Raw genomic sequence first — 21,533 nt, 5'->3', positions numbered from 1 at the left:
TTGGTATGCTTTGTACATAGTTTTCCTCTCCAATCTGATCCTTTACATTCGTCTTACTTTATGAAAATGTGATGCTCATATTTTAATGAAGGAAATCAAAATATTTTTAGATATGCTAGAATTCAGTGGATTTGTGGGAGAAGGAGTGACATCAAATGATATTGAAAAATAATATCTTAATGAAAAAAGGGAAATGATACTGCTGGTGTTATAGAACATTTATGTTTGTTTCACATGTGAAGAAGAGAGACTTTTTTTGCATTTACCAACCTTTCGCTATCAAGATTGCTGTAGTCCAGTTTGTATTCTTATCCTGGCTGGAATAGCACCACATATTACCCAGTGATGGGTCTGTGTTTTCAAGGGTAATGCTTTTAGTAAACTCATCTTATATCCAAGTAGCATGGTTGAGAACTGGGCCTTGGCTATTGTCATATACGTTTGACTCAGGTATATACCTCACTCCGTCCTCTTATTGGCCAGACGATATGTCTGTCTGTATACCTGGTTATGCTCTACTGTAGTGTGGTATGCATCTTTGCTGGGTGTAATTCCCAAGAATCTACCTTCTATTTCAGAATTCATATCGGGGTCCTCCAAGTTTTTACAGTGGGATATGCAACAGAGTTTGTACTGAGATGTGTGAGTAGGCACCGGTCACTCGCTCTCATTGCTGCTTGGCTGTATCCTTCCAAGCCTGGGTAGCTAAATGAATTGTGGTCATTTGGGCTGTAATTTGGTCATTATCCGTCTATGCTCTAGAGCTAGTAGAGACTTTTCTGTTTTTTTTTCCTACTTATGAATTTTTCATTTTGTAGTAATGGTTTGCATTAGAACAGCTGTAAATAGCAAAGGCCCTATAGTACACACAGAATTATTATGGACTAACATTTTCTGATGTTTTTGGATATGTTTCTTTTTTACAGTGCTCTAAGAATTGCGGAGGTGGTGTTACTCTTCGTGAAGTTCAGTGCATTGATAGTCGGGACCAAAGACCTCTTCGACCTTTCCACTGCCAGGCTCTCCAGCACAAACCAATAAGGCAGATGTCTTGCAATTCTGAACCTTGTCTGGACTGGTATACTTCTTCATGGAGTGAAGTAAGCATGAGCTTTGATTTTATCAGACAATGTACAAATAAATCAAAGTTTTTTTCCTAGATGCTTTTTGCTTCTATGTCTGTTGCCCAGAAAACCTTCCCCAATGGGCTTCTACCCATTTATTTACTCATACTAGAGAATTGTTCTAGTACGGTATAGGATGAGAGCCCTCCATAGGGGCTGTCATATGTGCAACTCAAGAATGACTTGTGCCATCACTGGCGTTCCATCAGTAAGGACATTTGTATGACAGAATCCCACCCCTAGCAGGAATGAGCTATCTGTGTATCGCTGTAGAGACCCACAGCTCCCATACTCTCTGCCCTCCCCATGTAGGACACATATTCTGTGTCACCTGCATCAATTGCTTTAGCCACTAATTCAGCTTTGGCCTCTCAGACAGTACTCAGTGCTTTCTGCCTCTACACCACAGGATATAGGTGTATACCAGGAGATTAATAATATAAATTGAACTTTCGCACTTTCCTTCAACTGAAACAATTTACATTTAATTTCATGATGATTTCTCTATGAGGAACAGCTTGATAGACTACAGATATGTTAATGATAGTACCAAGGTTGGGACAGATGCAAAGCAACATATAATGTTTATGGTCTATATAAACAAGTAACAGCGGAGTGTGGCACTGAGTGATTTATTTAGGTTGTTTGTAAGTGTTACTTGAGTTTCTCAGCAGAAGTACCAAGCCCAATACTGCGATTCCAGACACTCTGAAATTTAAACTGAATTACACAACTCACCCTTATACTTTTAACACATTTTGTAACCACCCCCCCCCACACACACACACACAGTCCTGCTATGTCTGTATCTATCTATATCTATATCTATCTATCTATATATATATATATATATATATATATATATAGATAGATAGATAGATATAGATATATAGATATAAATATAAATATATATATAAATATATATATATATATATATATATATATATATATCGATCACTGTATCTCAGCGTAGGGAGAACACTCTAAAATACCCTAGACTCATTGTTAGAGCATGTTCTCTCTGTTTGCATATTCATTTTTGCAGTCCTCACATCTTCTACAACCCCATATCTGTTGGTCTAGAAAGCCATTTATAAATACGAAGTTGCTCACCATATTCTTTCAGACGTACAGATACTTGCAGACAACATATGTAAGAACGTCTTTGTTCAGTTATGTGCAGCCAGGTGCTAATGCTAACCATGAGCAGCTGCCTCTTCTTTCCACACCCACTTTTCCATTTGTGCTAAGCATCAACATGCCCATTTTTATATCAGGCTAAACCATCTCCTCTGGTAATACAGTTCAGGCCATTTAAACATGCTACCCTTCTAATATTTTTTATGTCTGTTTCAAATCATCCTCAGTCTAACAGACACTTCTGTTATCATTTCTGCCTCTTCAACACCACCTTCCCATTCCTTAATGAGGCACTGGGTCTACAGCATATGCTGTCTTTCCATTCCCTCTTACATTGGGTGCATTCCTGATTTGTTAGGGACCTTTCCTTATATCCCATATCTTCCATTCATCTTGTCATCCCCCCATCTTTTCCACTTAACTTACCCAGTGGCTGTCTACCTACATCCAGTTGACCAATTCATTCTTTCTCCTAAGGGATGAGAACCGGGAGCTCAGGGGAGTTCATCAGTCCCTCCGTGTTGGGTATGCTGGGCCCATCTGAGCCACAGTGGTCCTACAACTTATTTATTCTTACTCCATCTAGCTCAATGGCACATCCTTACACTTGAGACAAAAGCTGGGCCCCATCCCTTCCCATCTTAGAGCTCATTAGCCCACTCCCGGAAGTAGTGGTGAGAGGTCATAGGGAGTGGGCTAGTCAGTTATTCAAGTAGACCAACTTAACATGCCCCCATGGCAGCATTGTAGGCTCTGTGCTAACCATCCATCATGGAACACATGCACACTGTGGCTCATGATGCCCCTAGATTTCTGCAGCAGTTTCTAGGACCCATGGCTACCAGCAGTAATCCCTTCTTCAGTAGATGTCACTAATCAAATAGGCTGATGCTGCCTCTATCCCTCCAGAATGGCAGTTGGTCTTTAACTCCCATCCTCCCCGCCAGGCCCCATCAATGTCCACACTTCTAGCTGAACACAGGCCTTCTAGGTCTTAGTCAGGACTTCATCCCTTTGAGTCTTAGGACCAGGCCTCAATCATCTTGTTTTCATAACTTTCTTCTGTACAGAATTCTCATTAAGGTATGAAAATGCTAAATCTAATTTTAAAATATTTGTATTTATTTTTTAAATAGTCATTCTTGATTTATTTTCATTTTGTTTTTAGAGACTTTTTCTTAGCAATTAGCTGAAATGTTAGAGAAAGGTTTATAAAATGCTTGCAGGTGTGCCTCCCTTTCAAAACTATTTGGTACACCAGACGCTCAACATTGTTGTTTACCTTCTGCCTTATTGCTTGGACATATGTGCTGTAAGTTCAAGGACATCCCGATTTTTTCTGAATAAAATTATGCAGGGCGTTTATCCATTTTTTTGTCTTCCTAGCTCTCATAGCCTGTCACTTTAACTTTCTTTTTTCTGTCATTCTGTCAGTCATTCTTTTTTGTGAGTTACTTTACTTTATACTCTGATGCCTACCCTCAAAAAGTGTGGCCTTATTCTTGTTGGTAATACCTGACCATAGAAATTCTACCACACAGACACAGCAGTGTGCATGTATTCCCTGATGGGTAGTTAGCACAAAGCTTGTAATGCTGTCACGGGGGAATTTGTTAGGCTTATAGTAATTAACTTAATGAGTGCATGTCTACTTATGACTGTCGTATCTTGAGCAGAATGGCTATTGTCCGGAACTTCACAGGGCAGTGATCATCCCTATTTTTCAGAATCAAAACCAATCACATTAAGTTAAACTCCTTAATGTAAGGTCTGCTGTCTTTCCAAAGCATTTGTCACCATTAATCTCAGGTTATTTCTAACAAACCTTGTATATTTAGATAATTCATAACCTCACTAAGTGACTAATAATCTGCATTTAAGATAAATAGGTCTTTTAAAGGTAGTAATCAAATATGCCGCATCATTTAACTTTATATTATTATAACTTTTGCATCATAACTTTTAGACCCACTGCTGTTGCTGCTTTTATAACTGTTAATGACCATCAGAAACAGATCCTTTGCCATGTCCATATTCCATACACTTAACAGTCTGGTCTTTTTCAGGGCAGATTTATTTTCCCCCCTGTTGACATTTTTTTTTTCAGATTGCTAAATAGACTTTAGCACAGACTGTATTGCTCCTTCTTCTGACTGTTCTTCATTCATACTAAGATGAAGGTAATATTATTCATACATTGCTGTAAAATAAAGTATGCTGAACCAAGCTGGGCTGTAGCCATTCAAACCTGAGACTTTCATTCTGAAAACTGTAAAGGCCTTTAAATACCGTGACATTCTTCTGGACCTCTGTTGTTCTATTTTAGACACACACACACACACACACACACACACACACACACACACACACACACACACACACACACACACACACTCACTTGATAATTTGTATAATTAACAAATCAAATTCCTTTCCCTTTTCCTGAAATTCTTAGTGTTTCTTTTGCTAAATGTTTGACTGTTATGCTGGGCCAGTTTCTGGATCCCCGGTAGCAACCTAATTTATTGTTAAGCTATCAGTAAATGTACATGTATGTTTATTCCCTAGTTACACACACACACACACACACACACACACACACACACACACACAGATATGCTATCGCCCTTATTTGCAATATTCTTAAGATTGATATGTGTGTGTATGTAATATATATATATATATATATATATATATATATATATATGTGTGTGTGTGTGTGTGTGTGTGTGTGTAGTGTCAAAAATCCAACAAACAGCACATAAAACATGGCCAGGGCCAGCTGGTATTTTCAGCATATGAGTCAAACGCCAAACAAAACAGCATATGAAACACAACCTGATGTTTTCAGCGTAAGTGTTAAATGCTCAAAAGGCAACACATGGAACACAGCCTAATAGCGTCTCAGCATTTCAGTTGCAGAATACCACCAAATAGCTCGTAATCCTCCATATGGCTCTGAAGAAGGGTTGTTGAAGTGACCCAAAAGCGTGTATCCCTTGACATTTTACTAGTTTTACTAGTTTTTATTTTTTGTATCCTGAATAAATGCGTGGTCTATTTTAAACAGTTTGTCTTAGCGCATGTTTTGGAGGATTACGAGCTGGCCCAGGCTGTGTTTTTTATGTGCTGTTTGTTGGATTTCTGACACTTTGTATGGATTACAGCACACTCCTACTGAGTTCCGGGTTTGTTTTTCTTATATATAAATATATATATATATATATATATATATATATATATATATATATATATATATATATATATATATATATATATATATATATATATATATATATATATACATATATATATATATATATATGTGCACACACACACACACACACACAAATAAATATGTGTGTGTGTGTCTGTCTGTCTTTATGTGGAATTATGACTTTACATTGAAATGATGTATTTCTCAACCTCAAGTTATTTCACTATTAATATCCTGAAAAGCAAAACATAAAAAAAAATACATTTTTTTTTGGGGGGGGGCACATCGTCTACTAATTATATATACCAACTTTGAGATTGCACTACAATGGGAAAAGACCAATTTCCCCAATCCCTGCTATTCTGCAATATGATAAAAAAATCTAGTACTTCCAAATAGCTGATTTTCTCAACTTCAGACAGCAAAAACTGAATACAGTAGGTGAAAATTTAATACAAGGGATAGTGCATCTCTTCTTAATTGTTTGTCTTCGGGAATGGCTTACATAGGTATCTCTCATAACATCTAATCTGTGGTGCATAACAGGGATTCCTTAGGGACAGCTGTAATGGATTATTTTTCTTTTGTTATATGAAGTATGCATTTCTACTAATTTTTGCATTTTAGTATGCATTATTTGTGACAAAATCAAAACAGTAACATCTGCATAATGACTGTATTGTAGCATTTGTGCTGTCATGAGCACCTGTTGTTATGCTGCCACCGTTGTGATCTCAGTAAAGGCATTAGTGACACTACTCCCTACTGAATGGGGATGCTGCAGCTTTAGCCACTACTCCCAGTGAATGGAAATGTGACAGCGTTAGGTACTACTCCCAGTGAATGGGGATGCTGCAGCATTAGACACTCCTCCCAGTGAATGGGGATGCTGCAGCATTAGGCACCACTCACTAGTGAATGGGGATGCTGCAGCATTAAACACTTCTCCCAGTGAATGGGGATGCTGCAGCATTAGGCACCACTCACTAGTGAATGGGGATGCTGCAGCATTAGGCACTACTCCCAGTGAAGGGAGATGCAGCAGCATTAGGCACTACTCACTAGTAAATGGGGATGCTGCTGCACTAGGCACTACTCTATAGTGAATGTTGAAGTTGCAGCATTAGGCAATACTCCCTAGTGGATGGAGATGCTGCAGCATTAGGCACTACTCACTAGTGAATGGGGATGCTGCAGCATTAAACACTTCTCCCAGTGAATGGGGATGCTGCAGCATTAGGCACCACTCACTAGTGAATGGGGATGCTGCAGCATTAGGCACTACTCCCAGTGAAGGGAGATGCAGCAGCATTAGGCACTACTCTAGTAAATGGGGATGCTGCTGCACTAGGCACTACTCTATAGTGAATGCTGAAGTTGCAGCATTAGGCAATACTCCCTAGTGGATGGAGATGCTGCAGCATTAGGCACTACTCCCAGTGAATGGGGATGCTGCAGCATTAGACACTCCTCCCAGTGAATGGGGATGCTGCAGCATTATGCACCACTCACTAGTGAATGGGGATGCTGCAGCATTAGGCACTTCTCCCAGTGAAGGGAGATGCAGCAGCATTAGGCACTACTCACTAGTAAATGGGGATGCTGCTGCACTAGGCACTACTCTATAGTGAATGTTGAAGTTGCAGCATTAGGCAATACTCCCTAGTGGATGGAGATGCTGCAGCATTAGGCACTACTCCCCAGTGAATGGGGATGCTGCTGCACTAGGCACTACTCCGTAGTGAATGTTGAAGTTGCAGCACTAGGCATTACTCCCTACTGAGTGGGCTACTGAAGCACCAAGCATTATCCCCTAGTGAGTGGGGAAGCTACAGCATTAGGCACTACTCCCCAATGACTGGGGATGCTGAAGAACTAGCCATTGCTCCCTAGTGAGTAGGGATTCTGAAGCACTAGACACTACTCCTTACTGAGTGGGTATACTGAAGGACTAGGCATTACCTCCTAGTGAGTGGAGAACCTTTATTATTAGGCACTACTTCCAAGTAAGTGGAGATACTGAAGCACTAGGCACTAGTCCACAGTGAGTGTTGAAGTTGCAACACTAGTCATTGCTCCCTATTGAGTGGGGGTCCTGAAGCACTAAGCATTATTAATAGTGACTGGGGAACCTACAGTATTAGGCACTACTCCCCAGTGTGTGGGGATGTTGAAGCACCAGATGCTACTTCCGAGTGGGTGGGGATAGTACAGCACTAGACATTACCTCCTAGTGAGTGGGGAAGCTGGAGCATTAGGCGCTACTCTCCAGTGAGTGGCGATACTGAAGCACTAGGCATTACCTCCTAGTCAGTGGAGAAGCTATAGCATTAGGCACTCCTGCCCAGTGAGTGGGGGTGCTGACGCACTAGGCTCTGCTATCTAGTATGTGGGATGACTGCAGCACTTGACACTACTCCTTGGTGATTGGGGATGCTGCAGCACCAAACAATACCCTTTAATGAATGGGAATGCAGTCATGCACATTTTGCCAACAGTGGGCAGCACAAAAAATTGCATAGTCAGTAAGGGGATGGCCTGCAGCTGCTAATGAGCCTTGATTAAACCACATGTTTGACCACAGAAGTTATTATTCATCAACCATGTCTTACCTCAGAACTATCACCCACAACTAAAATTTCTAGTAGCCATGCCCCCACAGAGTGCTGCAAACTGCTAGCCGCACCACAATCATATTGTGCTATTACATTATATCCTTATTGTACACTAAATTATCCTATAATTCTCCACACTGCTGCCTGCTGATGAAGTACATTTTGCTAGGCTGTGGAGGATTGTGCAATATTCTGGGGCTGTTGGTGCCATCCACACACAATGCTGGCATGTGTGACTATGCTTGGTTCCCATCTGCATCTTTCAGCATGCATGCACAATTACTGCAGTGGCTGTTTTTCTGTTTTTTATTTTGTCTCACAGTCCAGATTATTGTGATCACCTTGTGCTGTATGTGATGGTTATGTGTTCTTCTCACATGATTCCAAATATAAACTGATAATTTATAATGTTTGCTTTCATTTTGCCTGACCTCCCTTCATACAACCCCTACTTTGTACATATATTACATTTGATATTTTCCATCCTGCATTCTATATTTTCTACTGACTTTTTCCTGGTACTTTTCAGGTAAGGCATATTCTCACTATAGCCTTTTTTCTGTCATTTCATAGCTCATTAGATTTATGTGATAACACCCACACCTAAAGTGTGATGTCTGAGTAATTTAATAGATGTTTATTGACAACATGCTCAAGCATAAGTTACTATAACTTAATGAAGTCTTTGACTGATATTGATTCTGATGTGTTTAATTCTTGATAATTTGTAAAGGAAAACAGTCAATTTTATGTGTTTTTAGGACACAGATCATAAACACACTCTCTTGCTTTATCTGTGAGTCTTTTTTTAGACTTGAAATTCTCTCTTAGTTTTAACAGCACTGCTGTATATCCTTATATGTTGTAAATGCCTTGACTGTTTTCTGTTATTTGGTTTTAAAAACCTCTGCAATAATCAAAGGTAATGGATTTAAACATTTCTCTGAGATTATTGTGTTTTTTTCTGAATAATTTTGCAGATGGTGTGGTTAATGTTACCAAACAGATTACACAACAGTAGTAGGTTATGGCATACTTAATGTTTAACAACTCCAGTACTTTTGTAGTTCTACTTTCTCAATGTAAATTGCCTGGTCTGCTCTAGTAATATGAGAAGCAGTAATGTGTCCAGCATGCTCATCCATTTTCAAACTGTGTCCATGTATGGCCATATTTGCTGCTTATAATTTCCTGCATCACCCACACTACTAACCAAGTAATTGTTCATGCAACAGTTTAAAAATAATTGTCATTTTGCACCAGCTCACAGTCTGATAATGTTCAGTCTTCAATGGAAAACCTTACAGCAACAAATCATTTAAATATTTACTGTTCTTTTGTACATTTGTCCATCAGAAGAAAGCACACCTTTGACAGTGGATAAACACCAATTTGTCCTGCCCCCCCCCTTTAGGAATGCACACTGACACCAACAGACGTTTGAAGAGCTTTATTACATTCAAACAGAAACCAATAACTTTATTCAAAACTGTAACAGAATAATTGAAACGTGACATTCTTCTTAGCATCCATCAGGGCAGCATGCCCACTCAATTTGTCCGAAGAAGCAGTGTCCATAATCCACTCACTTATTCTTATCAAGCAGTATCCAGCAGCTCATTTGATCCCAAAACCTCATTAATACTAACAACATCACAAAGACGGGGAAAGATGAGGACAACCCTTTCCCTCTTCTCTGCCCCATAAACACTTGATAAGCCAACCAAATAAATTACTGAAAAAAGAGGGAGGGAGGGTTACAAATTCATGCCAAATGTGACACTACTTCCTTCACTACGCTAATATAAAACCTAAATCCCTCCCCAAGTCTACCTCACTTCCTCAAACTCCCCACTCAATTAACCCATTACCACCCACAGCCCAACTAACCTATCCCTATCACTATACTTAAACTTTCTATTCATCCATACCCCCCCCCCACATTTCCCCTATGCTAACCCCCCACTCCCCAAAGATGGTCCTGGACAAATTAGGTTGTCCCAAACCTCATATATAAAAACTGGTATACATTTAAACTGTTTACAAAAATGACCGCACAATTATGTTATCAACAAGTGTGGCAACAGTCACATGGGCATGTTACTTACCCATTATCTTCTTATCACCTTCCCACACATACCTGCCTTCATATTTGTAACATGCACCCTGCTATGCTCATGGCTCACCTGCTTTCACTTTCTCTAAAAGGTAAATATCCAACCTCCAACTTGCTCAAGCGAAAATAGACTATGCAGAGCCCTAACTATAACCCTAAAGCTACCATCCTGTCCCTAACTCTAACCTTAAACTTCACTCCTTTAATCCTAACCCTAATGCTCCGAGTCACTCTCTCAAATTAATCACAAACCCTGCACCCTAAGTCTAAAACTCCATGCCACTTGATAATCCAAAAGCTCTTTCTCACTTCCATACCTTAATGCCCAACAATGTTCCCTGATCCTAACCCTAAATCGGATGGTTGTTCCTTAACCTTATCACAAAACCCTACTCCTTAAACCTAACCATAAATCTCCCATCCACCTATCAGGTAAAGTGCCATGCCCTCCCCATGGCTGCCACAAATTCCTTGCTTGATTTCATCTAGATGTTTGTCCAGCGACTGCCTTTCCTCCCCGCACCTGCTGTTCTTACATCACTTGAACTCAGCTGCATCTATAAATAGCAGAGTTTGACTCTTTGTTTAAGCAACCACAATTAAGTTAAAATGCTTTAACATCAACTCATTTTCAGTAATATACAGAAACTGGTTTATTTTGCCTTTATGCTATTCATTAGACCATTAGTTTAATCCTGTTCATTCTTTTCAATATTTGGTTATTAAACTGACCTTTCTATTAAGTTGCTCTCACGTTTCATTTAGGAAAGTCTCTCAGTGCTGTTTCTTGGTGATCATTGTTAGAAATAAATGTATTGCATATTGTTTTATCTTAACATGTGATCATTAATAAATTTATTTTTCATTGTAATTCTGTTGTTTAGCATTGTAAAACATTGTGCACTGTTATTCAAAAATAACACCGTGTGACCATTACAATTCAGTTGTTTGCACTCCCAAATTGCATTATCATTTTATGATATAAATATTTCAAAATAAATATTTCTAATATACATAATTTGTTTAATCCCCATCCACATTTCAATATTTTACACATGTAACCACCTTTTCTACTGTTTGATTAGCACACGGTTTTCTATCTAATGCTTCATAATGTCTTTTTTATACTTTTTGGCCAACTGCAGATGGCTTTGCATCCATGAGCTGACCTTTGTACCATTTGCTTTCTATTTGATCTAATGTGTATTCACTTTAAAGTATCCAGAAACACACATATCTGCAATTATTTGCACATTTTACTCATAATATATTCATGAACATACATACTCAACAAGTTGTATGTACACACAGTATGCAATGGATTAAAAGAGCATAGGCAACTATTACTATTTTAGCTTTGTCACTTATTTATGTGATTGACGTAATTAATTAATTTTTTTGGGTTACTTGAATGGCCCAACTGTTCATAGGCCTTTTTCAGTGAGGAAGAAAATTTCCACAGTAAATGTATAACAAAATAGTTATGTGTAACCTTATAATATTTTTTGGCATAGTTTAGATTAAAAACAATCAACTGTAAATCATTTCACAAAAATAGACACCAGGTATACAAAGCATTATTTAAAATGAAAACACATCGCTTACAATAAGAATAGGTTGCATGAGTACCTTAATTAATAGAATAAGGAAAAAAATATTGATAGTGTGAGACATCATTAATGACAGATCCACAGAGGCGGTGTTACATTTCCTTGTTATCTCATTACATTGTCTTACACTGATGGAAACGTAGATTATCCAGTAGAAGTGAGAGCTGTATGGTAGACTGGTATTACAATTGCATATCTGTGTATCCTTTCTGTACTGCAAGAGAACAACAGAGACAGTAAAAACTGAAAAAAACAATTATATTTACAGGGCAGTGCTTGTTTAGTCAGTGCAGTCTAGTGGGTGAAGGTGCTTGTATTATTAATCATTCCCTGTAAGACCCTGTATAGTTTGTCATAATACAAGAAATTTTTTTTACTAACCTGTAAACGTTATACTTGGATGGCACCAAACAGTAAGATGCCACAAAAATACAAACTCTAATGATTCATAAAGTTGTACTTTACTTTTCAGACTTCCTGATGTATCAGCTTGAGTTCTTACTTCTTTGCCTGTCCATTATTTTTAGTCGTTACCACTTTCAGCTGTCAGTGTTCTGTTACCTCAGGCAAGCTAAGCATACCACACACAAATAAGCACACATTTCCAACTTCATGCGTAATACAGTGCTTTGTCAGTGTATTCTCTTACACAGTACTGAATGACAGCACAGAATGACAGAACAAAAAAGCAGACGAGACAAAAAGATGAATAGAAGTGGCAACTCTGCCTCAAACCTCACTATAAAGAAAAAACTCTTTAGCTGCATTGCTAAGAGCAAGGCCTGTGTTGCTTATAATAGTACAATAAAAAATAATATTATCATATGTGATCATGGTACTTAATGCTTGCCATTTCTTTAGTACTGTGTTGCTTTAATGTCCTGTTATTTTTTTTCAGTGCTCTGAAATGTGTGGAGAGGGAGATCAACACAGATTAGTCATGTGCCCTGAGACCGGACAGTGTGATCAGACATTGCAACCTAACGATACAAAAGCTTGCTACCTTCTTCCTTGTACTAAATGGGTCACTGGATCCTGGGGAATGGTGAGTGAATCATTCTGCCTAATCACTTCTAGAACATTCTAATTAATGACATGCCTTACATTAAAGCTTTAAAAGAAAGGATTGTCAAGTACTTATAATGTGCATGTATACAGGTTTAAAAAAAGAAACAAGTATCCTGACTAGACTTGCATTGCACACAATTCCTTTCTGAGCAAGTTGTACTAGCCAGTTACATCAATGCTTTAACAAACAATTGTAAAGTAATTATAATGTGCAATTATAGGGATCTACAGAAAGAAAGAAACACATAGGTGCCCTGACTGACACTTGAAGTGAAGGTACCCAAAAATTATTTTCTGACCATGCAGTGGAAGCCAGTTACATCATCAGGGAAGTCAACCACTGGGCACATTAAGTTTTCTGCAAATCAAAGCATGTCAGCTGTTATCATCACTATCAGAAATCATAACATCAGCTTTATGTTTGCATCATCATCAACCCATAACCCCCCCATCTTCTACCTAGGGTTGGGGTGTCAGCTGTCACCATCTCTCTCGATTCAGTGCCTCTCTCTTACCTTCTTCAACACCCATGCCTATCTCACAGTGTTTTCTCTCACACAATTCATCCACCTGTTTGCTGGACACCCTCACTTCCTCTTGCCTTCTTCCTGTCTGTCCCACATCTTCTTCACCAGATTGTCTTCTGCTTTTCTGCACATGTACCTAAACCACCTGAATATGTTCTCTTTGACCTTGTCTGCAACTGAAGCTACTTTGACTTCTGTTCTGATGTCCTTATCTCTTCGTCTGTCCCACAATGTGCATCTTACCACCTGTCTTAGGTACTTCATCTCCACAACCTCTAGCTTCCTCCACTGCTCTGCTTCCACTGGCCAGATTTCTGTACTGTACAGTAGTACTGGTTGCAACACTGTTTTTTACACTTTACTTTTCAGCTTCTTTGGCATTCTTCTGTCATACACTAACCCTAACACTCTGTTCCATTTGGCCTTCTCTTCAACTACCCCTCCCAGATGCTTGAAGCTGTTAACCTTTTCCACTTTTTCTATTTCAGTTCACATTAGCTTCTAATTTCCCCCATGTGCTATCTTTACAACTATCTTATCTGTGCTCAGTTTCATTCTATGTGCTTTCAGTTTTGTATTCCATTCCTCTATCCTTTGCTGAAGTTTTTTCTTAGAATCTGACTGTAATACCATATCGTCTGCATACAGCAACTTTGTTGACCTGTCCCCTCCAACCTGTTTGCTAATCTAGTCCATCACCAATATGAACAGCAGTGGGCTGAGAGCCCTGATTTACACTTACATCCACTGGGAACCCCTCTGTGAATCCAAACACTGTTTATGCTTGAGTCATTTGGTCTTTGTGCATATCCTGCACCAATTCTACCAATGTTTCTGGGACTTTAAACCATCACAAGACTGCCTAAATCAGCTTTCTTGGGACCTTGCCATATGCATTCTCCAAGTCAAGAGTGCCCACCTGGACTCTTTCCTCATGTCAAGCTTCTTATCAACCAGCTGCCGCACTGCACACATTGGGTCAGTTATGCTGCATCCTGATCTGAATCTGAGCAGCTCATCTCACTTTCTACTGCTCTGTTCATTTATCAGTCACACTGTCTTGGACTTTCATGTAGTGTGATAGAAGTCTGATACCTCTGTACTGTCCATAGTTGTGAATGTCCCCTTTGTTCTTGTACACTGGTTTTAGTATACTTATTCTCCAGTCATCTGGGTTACACCTTACTCTCCATACTGCTATGAGCACCCTCAGGAACCATTTCTTCCCGTGTCACCCAACATCTTTTTTCATATCTGCTGTGATCTCATCTGAGCCTGCAACTTTCCATGACTTCATTTTCCTACATGTTGTTCTTACTTCTTCTAGGGTGGGCTCCTCTTCTTCTTTCATTGCAGGCTGTGTCTGGGGCAGTACAGCTTCTGTGGGGTTTTCTTAATTCAGAAGCTGCTAGAAGTATTCCTTCCATCTGCATTTGATGTCCTGTAAGCTGGTGAGCAGGTTTTTGCTGGCATCCCTTATGAAAGGTGTCTGACTATCTTCTTTATTTTTCTATCTTTCCATCTTTGCCTTGCAACCCGATAGTGTCCCTTTGTGCCATTTACTGAGACACTTTCCAGAAGGTGGTATAGTGCCTGTGATGCCTTATTATTTGCTATTCTCTTAGTCTCTTTGTTAGCCAACAAGTATTCCTTCCTAGCCTGGTCCATCTTTTCTACCTCCCACTTTTTCCTGCACTACATTTTTTATGACTTCTTGGACTTTTGCATTCCACCACCAGCTTTCTGTTTGTACTTTATTTCAGTACCTGGCTTGGCCTCAAATCTGTTCTGTAGTCCTCACACATGCTGTTTTGAGGCATTGAGATTCATCTTCATCTGCACCTATTTCCTCTTTTCCTGAGGTGCTTGAGCCCAGAATTCAAACCTTTAAGTTTGGGTCCTGAAATTATAATTAATGTTATTATTATTATTATTATTATTATTGTTATTACTATTGTTATTACTATTACCATCATTATTATTGTTTTTTATTCTTCTGTGCCTCAGTCATGTTCCTTTGTTATCACATTATTCACTCATTGATTCCCCACCCAAACTGACCATAGATGGCTGCTGATCAAGACAAGAGTTTTGTGCAAGTGATGGGCTGTTACCATGGCAGCTTCATTTTTTTTCTGTATATGCCTACCTCCTTCTTGTAGGGGTAATCCCTTATGGTGTAGAGTATAGTACACTGAGCCTAGAGAATGTCCATGATTTCCCACACCTGCTGCTCTGCTGAAGTCCATGAAATGCCTTGCTTAGCTGACACCTCAGGTCCCCAGTCAAAGATGTCCACTTCCGGGCCTTTTCAAAGATTCTGTTCCCATGAAGAGACTTAGCTAACTTACTTCCTATGGGATAGGCAAGCCAGCATTGGCCATTCCCTTCCATCCTTCCCTAGTAGGATCCTCTAGAGTGTGGTCTTCTGGGGAACAATGAAGAGTTTATCCTTCTTTGTCAAGTAATCAACTGTTTTACTTTTAAAGAGCTGTTCCACAAATGTATGTAAAACTCTGAAGAGTTTTAAGTGTCACCTTTTAAAAATATGCAGTAGCAGTTTCAAAATTGAATTTGTTTTCGAAATGTGACAAGATCTGAAGATGAAAAGATCAAAATTCTAGAGATCCTGGTTTCAGGTTTGAGGAAACTTAAATGTACTTTCCATAATGGTAAATCCCCCGGGTTTGTAAAGGCCAGTGATATTCTACAATCAGTCTGCAGTTTTATGATCAGTTTCTTATCCTACATAGATCCTCCAGAGTCTGTTCAACACGCCTTTTAATGGCTTCCCGTATCCTAGTCTGCTCTACCCTGACCACATCAGGTGTGTGAAAGTAGCCTGTCCTCACCAGCACACTTCTCCTTTATACAACGGCACATACACCTCTGCCTTGCCTTCTGAGTGCAACACCAGTAATTCTTCTCAGGGTTACTCTTTTCAAGGTAGTATTGATAACCATCAATACAAAGGATTGGGTGACCTTTCTGAGACTTCACTGTGCCATACAAAGTGCTAGTAAAGCCAGGATAACTCACGTTCGGTTGGTCAGTCATTGTACCTGAGCACACCTACAAATTAACAACAGTACCATGATTACTAACAATTAACGTCAATAGTACTATGTGATACAGGCCTGTATTGCTTGTATATATCACAAGTATCACATACACAACCCATGCCAAAGGGACTGCAATAACAATGGAATACATCTCCTAATGGAGAAACATTATTACACTACACTTACTTACATATACCATTTCCCACTATTACTTACAGAGTATTAGAGACGATCACCTAAGCTGATACATGTATTCTGCCCAACAATGCCACTGTTAATCACTATAGAGAACACTATACAGGCATTGGATACCTCCGCAGGTACATAACAGCATGCAGTATGCTTTTCTAATGTGCACTTCACAACTTTAAAATTCATCTATGTCAACTACATCACTACTTGCGTCATCAAACAATTCATAGGGGATACTGCATACAGGTGACAGGAAGTTTCCTACTATTAATATAAGTAACCTGAAGTATAACTATACACACAGCTGTGACAGCATGCATACACAATATGCTGATGCATCTAGTGGCAGTATCAACCACAGACTAACTGATTTGCAGCACCACTGTTGGAAGTTCAACAACATATACATAGTTCATACAATCCATTACACCAGGATGCTTTTCACTGTCACTTAACCCAAATATATTACACCTTATAGCTTTCATGTTACTATTCACAATTAATACTGCCATCAATATATTAGTAGCACTATGAGGTTGATACTGAGTTTTCAAAACAGTATATTACACACTTCAGCAAAATTACTTTCATTGACATGACACATTCACACCACCTGCTCACATCTGGGTTATACTCACCCTTCCACACTTCTCAATTAACCTCCTTAGGTCTCCGACTAATCCATAGGCTGTAAGCCGATAAATCCACCTGTTGCACATTATACACAACTTCATTGAAGCTCTTTATGGCCGTTAGGTCATTAATCACATCATCTAGTAGCCGCGCCCTATATTTTCATTGTAATTAGTGCGACATGCTGATCTTCATCGCATCCGTGTTTTCGTCATCACAGATCATCAGATTTCATTGTGCACCACTCAGTAGTTCAAATTGCTGTCATCGGCGAACTAATGGATTTGTTTATTTTAATGTGCAGTAACATTATTATTCGACATTGCGATCGACTGACAGTTGAATGGCAGGTATGTGAACGGCAATTTTATCATAGTAAACCTATATATATATATACATGCATACACACACATACACATGAGAAAGGGAATGCAAGTATCAAACAGAAACAACTATAAAGCAACTAAAACAAGAAGTATCACTATTACAAAAATAAGAAAATTGAACAGATCATCAAACATTCTAATAAAGATAGATGTTGTACAAGCAAAATAATACAAAAACAGGCAAGGATTTATCATGCACTGTTTCCAATAGTAAAATAAAAGTATCAACACAAGCAGAAAAAGTTAGAAGGTATTCTACTAAATATAAATGGAAAATACAAAGTAAGCAATTCATCAATAACCTTAAAAAGGTTTACAGAGAATTGGTAAACAAAGCAAAATCAATAGAAATGCCACTAAAAATGAAAAAGCATTTATGAAGAATCCGTTGAGCATAACAAAGATGTCAAATAGATAGAAGAGTTAAAAGAAACAACAAGAAGCCCCCCACATGGAAGGTATGAAATGTGAGGAATTAACAGCCAGAGATATCGAGACAAAATAAAGAAAAGCTCTTAATTGAAAAATCCAGGATCCAGACACAATGTCTAACTTCTGAATAAAAATATTAACATCTTTACACAAAGATATAGCCCTGTATGCACATCCCAGCCAGATATCAGCCTGGTTAATAATGGGAAAAAACATACTCCTCTTTAAGAGTGAACCTGCAAGCCTTTCTAAGAGCTATAGACCAAAAACTAGCCTTCTGACAATGTATAAATTATATACTGAACTGATATAGACATAGCTTTAAAAAATAGTTATGACAATATAAACACAAAAATGAAAAAATGAACACCCAATCACAATATTTTGTTAGTGCTTTCGTTTACTTCTCATAGGTAAACTTCATCAGACCCGATCATATTGTGATTGGGTGTTCATTTTTTCATTTTTGTGTTTATTTTGGTTTAAAGTTGGAGAGTATTTTTTAGTTATGACAATAGAACAAAAAGGGGAAAAAAAGCCATATGGAACGAAGGATAATCTATTGGTACTGGTAAATAAAGTCATAACAGATGATAAAAGAGAAGACTCTTAACTATGGCATGGATAGATTACAAAAAAGCATTCAACATAGGATCACAGGATCATAGGCGGTTACTAGGCTAATATCCCTGGGGCCCATACAAGCCTAGCCAAGAGTTTATCCAGAAAAAAACATCATTCAGCACTTGTCGCCCCTGTCAGTGAGGGCCACAGGTGGAACCCCTGGAGCAAATTTGTGGTTTCCCGTCCACTAATCAAGGTTGCTCTTTAAGAGGGTCAGCAACGTACTCTGACATGTATGGGAAGTCTGTTCCAAAGATGGGGCAGCCTCTGGGAGACAAACCTGTTTGTCCAGCATCACCTCATGTTCATGGGCTTGTACTGCTTACCAAGGTACAAGGTACAACCTACATTGATCAGTTAAATGCAGCTACAACAGACAGTAGGTAACTGCTTTACAGTTGTGCCATGATAAAGGAAAAATTGTTATCCCAGGGATAAACATTTAAAGGGAAATATACCAGGGTGATTCTTTGTTACAGCAGCAGCTTTGTCTTGCCCTTAACCAGGGCCGACCTTACATGTAGGTGAACTATGCGATCACCCAGGGTACAGTGCTTGCACTATTGTTCATTCATTCTTCATTTATTTTAGATTAACATTTCTTTGTTGTAAAAATAAATCTATAAATAAAGCAATGCAGAAGAAAATGCACCTGATGGACACTGGACAATGCAGGGAGGGCAGTACTCCTGATGGACACTGGACAATGCAGGGAGGGCAGTACTCCTGATGGACACTGGACAATGCAGGGAGGGCAGTACTCCTGATGGACACTGGACAATGCAGGGAGGGCAGTACTCCTGATGGACACTGGACAATGCAGGGAGGGCAGTACTCCTGATGGACACTGGACAATGCAGGGAGGGCAGTACTCCTGATGGACACTGGACAATGCAGGGAGGGCAGTACTCCACCTGACTTGATGTAAACATTGTGAGCTCTTGGAAGAAGAGACCTCACAACATTCAAATGTAGCATAAAGAAATGCTGGAAGGGAATTTTTTTTATTTTATTTGTTGATGTATTAGATATATGAAGTAAATCGGGGACAATCTGCAGAATTATGGACAGCATGCGAGAATACTGCCATGACTTAGGGTTACTACGATTTTTAAATAATGCTGGCAGTGATCAACCAGATACTTTTTGGAAATATTTTTGGATAAGTTATTTGTGTGGATTGTTAAGATTAGAGGAATAGTGTGGTGAGATAAGTGTATTATTTTTGCAATAACATTGGCAGTGATCAAACAGATATATTTTTTACTATATTTCTGGTTTCTGTGGACATTGAGATGAAGTGGCTTACTATTTTTACAGTATTGCTGGTAGTGATCACAAGATTTTTTGGCAATACTTTTGGCTTTGTGAATTGTGTGGAACAACTTGATTGGACTGTGGAGGTGAAATAATATTACATAGCCATCAAACACTGTGGCTGTAACTGCTGGGTTGGGGTTGGCTAGATGCAAGTAACTGACCCTGTTGTTATTTTCTTGGCTTACAACCTTCACTGTCTGGCTTTGCAGGAGTAGTGTGTATTTGTGAGAAGTAAGATGCATTACTTAACTGGACACTGTGATATGTACTGACAGACTAGACATAATTGCTGTGTGTAGAGAAAAAAGGCAAGCTGCCTGCTGCCACTTGCTTATTATTCTGGCTGTGCAGAACTAATGTGATTATGTGAAGCAACGTGCAGTATTTTAATGTGTGTCGGCTGTTTGGAACATTGTGCAGTCTTCCTCTTTTCTCACAATCAGACATCTGAATTGTTTGTAGAAGTGGCTGTAACTATTTGTTAGGGTTTGCCGTGATGAAAGTAACTTGCCCTCTTGTCACTTGCTCAGTTTAACAGTCATCTGTCAAAAAACAAGGAATAACTGCCTCACAGAATACCAAGGCCTTCTGGGGGACTGGTGGCCTCCACACACCAAGGCTATCAGAACTTCTGGGGACTGGTGGCCCCCACACACCAAGGCTATCCAAGGCCTTCTGAACTTCTGGGGACTGGTGACCTCCACACAATAAGGCTGTACAAGGCCTTCTGAACTTCTGGGGAGTGGTGGCCTCCACACACCAAGGCTATATAAGTGGATTTTGACATGGGTTTAATAATTGCCTTTGCTCTGAACCCTACCTAGTCTACAACCAGCCCTGCTTGTAGGTCAACACAGAAAGTTGATGTACTTGTGTGGGGGTCTGGGGACAATGTCATTATTTCTGTGACATTCAATCCAAATCTGGGAGGTCATTATACGTTGTGTTGGGCTGGGATCAGTGTAGTCATTGCTTCTTTAAATTTCCTCACAAACATCAGAGAGGTGCACAGGGGTCACTATAGCTTGCATGGATCTACTGTACTCTCTCTAGAAGTAACAAGTTGTACAAACTACAGTAATCATTATTTTTTTTTCATTTTCCTCAAAATCAAACATGATGCATATACACATGACTTTCTTTTGGTGGAGAGTAAATATGTTTGCTGTTTATATATATCTGACAGCATATATGTTATGTTTTATTTGTTTTTTACAGGTTTGTCTCAGTCTGACATCATGAAGGTACATTCAAGGTGGCTGTCTTTTGGGGGGTAGGGGGTGAGGAGGTATGTTGTATACAAATATGACAAAAGCAACTTGAAATAGGACTGTGGGCATTTATGCCTTAATTTTAATCCAGCGTAACATCAAAAGGGGAAATGTAGAAAGTGACTACCTATTTTGAGATGGAGGGTGGAGAGCAAATGCTTTTCCAGATATGATAAATGAATCCTCACAAGCATTT

At 39.1% G+C, this 21,533-nt stretch overlaps 1 protein-coding gene across 1 annotated transcript in view; it reads left to right on the top strand.

Annotated features, from left to right (window-relative positions):
- LOC122806893 (A disintegrin and metalloproteinase with thrombospondin motifs 7-like) overlaps window positions 1-21,533 on the top strand; it is a 2,879,604-nt gene that overhangs the window by 2,285,164 nt on the left and 572,907 nt on the right. Inside the window, exons 21-22 of the mRNA XM_044077696.1 lie at window positions 927-1,100; window positions 12,721-12,867. Of these exons, the coding sequence (XP_043933631.1) occupies window positions 927-1,100; window positions 12,721-12,867 (321 nt within the window). The remainder of the gene's footprint in view (window positions 1-926; window positions 1,101-12,720; window positions 12,868-21,533) is intronic.

The sequence above is a fragment of the Protopterus annectens genome, chromosome 7.part0 (genome assembly GCF_019279795.1).
Source record: "Protopterus annectens isolate FY-2018-M chromosome 7.part0, PAN1.0, whole genome shotgun sequence".
NCBI classification, from domain to species: Eukaryota; Metazoa; Chordata; order Ceratodontiformes; family Protopteridae; genus Protopterus; species Protopterus annectens.
The sequence above is the reverse complement of the archived record's forward strand: the minus strand, read 5'-3'. Positions and strand labels throughout refer to the sequence as shown.